At 41.8% G+C, this 4,809-nt stretch overlaps 1 protein-coding gene across 1 annotated transcript; it reads left to right on the plus strand.

Moving 5' to 3' along the window:
- Positions 1-812: 812 nt before the first annotated feature.
- Positions 813-3,800, plus strand: LOC127379624 (serine/threonine-protein kinase pim-1-like). The gene is made up of 8 exons (XM_051429449.1): positions 813-846; positions 1,276-1,611; positions 2,141-2,232; positions 2,324-2,371; positions 2,505-2,705; positions 3,151-3,328; positions 3,422-3,604; positions 3,709-3,800. The coding sequence occupies exons 1-8, from the start codon at positions 813-815 to the stop codon at positions 3,798-3,800; spliced, it is 1,164 nt and encodes a 387-aa protein (XP_051285409.1).
- The last annotated feature ends 1,009 nt before the right edge of the window (positions 3,801-4,809 follow it).

Below are 4,809 nucleotides of genomic sequence, written 5' to 3' on the forward strand. Positions count from 1 at the left end.
ATGATCTTATAAAATTGGTAAATACTGCACAATAAAAAGACTTAAATGCATGTAAAACGTGATTAAACGGAGTTATCGTATTTGAGCATTAGCTTCACACACACAATACATTTTAGAATCATTTAAACCCACCAAAATCAAAATCAGCAGCGGACACTCCCCCAGCCAAGCCCATGTAATTAGTCAGAAAGGAGCCTTCAAAGATCCCTACCGAGACAGGCCGCACACTCCTGTAGAAAACAGGGACAAAACACAGTGCACACCACAGAAGAGACAATATAAAAACAATAATACGACAAGGGCTGTAACAGTTACATTGGAGTTTTTCTGTATAGGTATTATCTTAGTCTCTATCTCTAATCTTCAATTAGTCGATCCTATTAACACAACACGTCGTAAAATAAGTTGAAGATGATGATGATAATAATAATAATAATGTAAATAATAATAATAATAATAATCATTCACTATATGAAATGACAATGGTGCTTTGTCTTTGGTGGAAGTCAAAACATTGATTCATCTTGACTCTCCCTTTGCCTAAAACGTTTGTTTTAAAATACATAAAATAGTCAGTTTCTTTGTCGGCATGGTTATTTCAGTCTGTATTCTATTGGTAATGTCACAGAATGGAACCCTGGTCATCAAAGCCAGTATTCTATTTATGATGTAAAAGAATGGAACTCATGATTCTCAGAACAGTACACATACATATTCACTCACACTGAACATATTGGCAGAGTTAAACACAAGTTCTGGTCATTCACAGTAACTTATTTTCTCGTTGGTATTGAGCGTGCTTACAAAGCATCATGGTCGCTAAAACAATGAAGAAGAACGATTCAGGTGAGTGCGAAATCAGCTCCACAGCTGAAGCTGCTTTTCATGTCACAGCTGGTTGAGATGAAGCTAATATTAATTATTTGATACACTCCTAAACAACCTAATATGTACCATCATAACCTGCATGTACCTAGGAACCGTAGCTGTTAAATAAATGCATTGGAGTAAAAAGTGTAGTTGAAGTGAAGATAAGTAGTATAAAATTATTGTACTTAAGTACAAGTACTGTACTTGAGTAAGGGTGCTGAGGTCATTATGGTGGATGGGCATGTAGAGCACATTTCATGAGACCAGAGTTTGCCATGTGCAAATGTTGTCAAAAATTTGACACTGAACGTTAGAAAACAATGTTGAAATGTTGAAAGTAAAAGAGAGTTTCTAGAACCATCAATATCAACAAATCAATGTTCACTGGTTGTATCCCTTTTGTAGAGAACAATGGCAGCACCCCCAAACCAAACAACAGCCCGGGGGAGGACTGCATGGTGACGAGGAACAAGAGGAAGGCCTCCATAAACCTCGAGTCCCCCAGAAAAAGGCTGAAGCGGGCCTGCAAACGCAGTGAGGTGCCAGTGGAGGCTAAGGGTCCAAGGGGGACCAAAAGAAAGCAGAAGACTGGAAACACTGACACCATCACTGGTGAACCCACCAAGGTGTCAGTGGGGGCTGAGGAGGAGGCCGGTGGTCCCAGGACGATAAGGAGGGAGAACTCCCTCAGCCCCTCAACCTCCAACGGGAGCACGTTGGACTCACTGAGAACCAGCAGTGGTACGCTGAGTGTGAAAGACAACAGTGTGTGTTGTTTGTATCTGTCCACACATAGCCCCCCAGTAAAACTAAAACCTGTTCTTTACTCTTTGGTTTTTGCACTAATTAAACATAAAGATAACATGTTAATTATGAGCTTTAGAGGGGCTGGTAGGTGGCTTTAGTTACCTTTGGACAGTGCCAGGCGAGCTGTTTTTGCCTGTTTCCAGTCTTAAAACTAAGCTACTAAGCTGCTGGCTGTAGCTTCATGTTACCGTACAGACATGAGAGTGATATCAAACTTTGAAAGAAGAAGAAAAAGTTGCGCTATTTTCCCAAAATGTCAAAATATTCCTTTTGTGATTTGAAGCAAACTTTAATAATAAAAAAAACACATGAAGAATTTTCAGCTGTAATAGATAACAGAGGAAGATTTTACTAAAGGTTAACAACCACTGATTTCAGTGTCCAGCCTTAAACACAGCAGGCTTTGGTTGAATGTTCTTCATCAATCTAGTAAAACATGAATCTGTGTTTGTGTGTGTTACAGACTTCGACGCCGAGTATCGGCAACTTCGGAAGCTCGGAGAAGGAGGCTTCGGGTCAGTTTATGCTGGAATCAGAAAAAGGGATTGTTTACCAGTAAGTATTACGTTCATATTCTTACATCATACGTACACACACCACCATTACTCCCTGCTCTAACCAAAGTACTGCTGATTCTGTCCTGTAGGTGGCGATAAAACACATCCCCAAGGCAGATGTGGAGCATTGCTCAATGGTTAGTGATTTGATCTGATGTCTCAGCACCAACTGTTAAAGTCATTGTTGAACTTCATCCTTGTTATTTACACACACACACACACACACACACACACACACACACTAATTCTATTCTGTATTCTTTCCTTTAGATCATCAATGGGAAGAAAACCAGCGTTCCCACTGAAGTGCTCCTGATGCTGAGAGCGGCAGGTGCCCCACGATCTGCAGCTGTGTCCTTATTGGACTGGTTCAATCTTGACCAGGAGGTTCTCCTGGTCATGGAGAGACCAGTCCCCTCTGTGGACCTCTACAACTACATGAACGGTCCCTTGGAGGAAGACAAGGCTAAGGTAATGAAGCTGGTTGGAGCATGTTTCTGTGTCAGTGTATGGTGTTCCCTTAAAGCTGCTACTTTTGAATGTTGTTAGATTCAGCAGAGAGTTTCAGGTCGCTATCACACCATCAGCTTTTTTCATTTGGTCCAAACCAAAGCAATAACAATCTAATTTGTTATGTATTTGATTATTACTTTGTAATAATCCTTTATGTTCCTAAGTTGTAACTAATGACTTTAATAATTAATAAATACCTAATTACTAACATAATAAGTTTTATAATTCTGGATTGTTTTTACAGACAAATTTGCATTCACTTGTGTCTTAGCATTGACTTTATATGTGTTGAACTGTGAGGAACATTTGTGTGTGAATTCTGCAACATTGTCCCGTGATGGGAACGTCCCAGCAACAGTCCCTCGTTCAGTCCACTCTAACTTTGTCTTTATCTATTTCTCAGAACATCATGATACAGCTGGTAGAGGCAGCCATTAAAATGCACAACGTGGGAGTCTTCCATCGGGACATCAAGACAGAAAATGTTCTTCTGGAGACCGGTTCTGATGTCCCTCGCGTGCGCATCATCGATTTTGGATGTGGCTGCTTGGTGAAGAAGGGACCTTACCCCGGCTTCTCTGGTACGACGCCTTGCTTCTGCTCCTGCTCCTGTTGATCCCTGGAGTGACTTTAATTTACTCCTTTGTTTCTTTCTGTCTCCCTCTGTATCATAGGAACCTCTGCGTACGCCCCTCCAGAATTTTTCAAGCAGGGGCGATACGAAGCCGGCCCCACCACAGTCTGGCAGCTGGGCACGCTGCTGTATGAGGTGCTGGATGGATACAAGCAATTTACCACCGCTGAGTTCCTCCACACCAAGACTGCCTTTATCAGTGAGCTGCTGGAAGTGTCCAAAGGTAAGACAATGCTGGTGTCAATACAGTACCTGAGTTTTGGTACTAATGGTGTGCAAAGCTTTTCCTTCCAACTTCCTCATTTTTCTTTTGCTCTCTCTTCTTAGAATGCCAGGATCTGCTGGAGAAGTGTTTGGTTGAAAATCCAAAAGAACGCGCCACACTTGAGGAGATGCAGCAGCACCCCTGGTTCCAATAATGCAGCGCAACCCAGATTCCAGCCACCTTCCATCACCACCTGTGGACCTCAGATCAAGAAGGTCCTGGGTTCAAATGTGTGGAGTCCGCATGTTCTCCCTATGGGTTTCCTCCGGGTGCTCCGGTTTCCCCCACCATTAAAACCTGTATGCTAGGTTAATTTTCCCTTGACCAAGGCACTGGCTCAAACCTGGAGGTGGTCCCCGGCATTAATACTTAACACTTAGGCCGGGCCAGGAACTTATTTGAGCCTGGCAATGATAAATTAATAAATTATAAAAAAATATGAATAATTGAAATGAGTTTTGGCATCAAAGGTTTACTTAAAAGAAAAACATTTGATCAAATATCTGAATCTGAATATGAGATATGAATATCTCTCAGAAACGTGAAGTTGGCAACACCAGTGACCACAGTTAAATGCATCCCTGGGGCCAAAGCGGGCGACGTTGAATCTTATTTTTAAACTGCTAGCTAAGGATAAATGTTTTACTGTAATTATGCCACTCCGTAGTTTTCTCTGGACCCCTGCCCAATCTGACCAGTGATGACATGGCTATAGAGGTGGTGTCCACCGAACAATAATTGACAATTGGCAGACTTTCTGGGGAAAACCTGGTCTGATTAGGAGAGATGGCATTATCCCACTTTGGACAGAACGGCTCTCTTATCTAGAAATCTAAAGTTTATTTCTGAACCGAAACCCTGACCTAGAGCTGAGACCAGGTGGCAGAGCTGCAGTCCTACACACTTCTTGCACTTCCATTAGAGCACTTACCCTAAAACCCCATAGAGATTGTCCGTTCCCCAACCACTTAAATTATTTAAAGAGTTTGAATAACTTTTATAATAACCCTATTTATTATATTTGATCATTCTGAATTTGGATAGCCAAAACTCAACCGGTTGCACCAACACAGCTTGGTGGTCCTTGAACACAGCGGCAGCATTCATTGGTGTAACAAGGGTTTAACCATAGCACCTACAACATTTAAGAGTAGACCTAAGAT

Source organism: Dicentrarchus labrax, unplaced genomic scaffold, assembly GCF_905237075.1.
Source record: "Dicentrarchus labrax unplaced genomic scaffold, dlabrax2021, whole genome shotgun sequence".
NCBI classification, from domain to species: domain Eukaryota; kingdom Metazoa; phylum Chordata; class Actinopteri; family Moronidae; genus Dicentrarchus; species Dicentrarchus labrax.

Coding starts and splice junctions, on each gene's coding strand:
- LOC127379624 (XM_051429449.1), top strand. CDS start 813: ATGGTCGCTAAAACAATGAAGAAGAACGATTCAG. Junction 2,706..3,150: donor TGGAGGAAGACAAGGCTAAG/GTAATGAAGCTG, acceptor TCTATTTCTCAG/AACATCATGATACAGCTGGT. Junction 3,329..3,421: donor ACCTTACCCCGGCTTCTCTG/GTACGACGCCTT, acceptor TCTGTATCATAG/GAACCTCTGCGTACGCCCCT.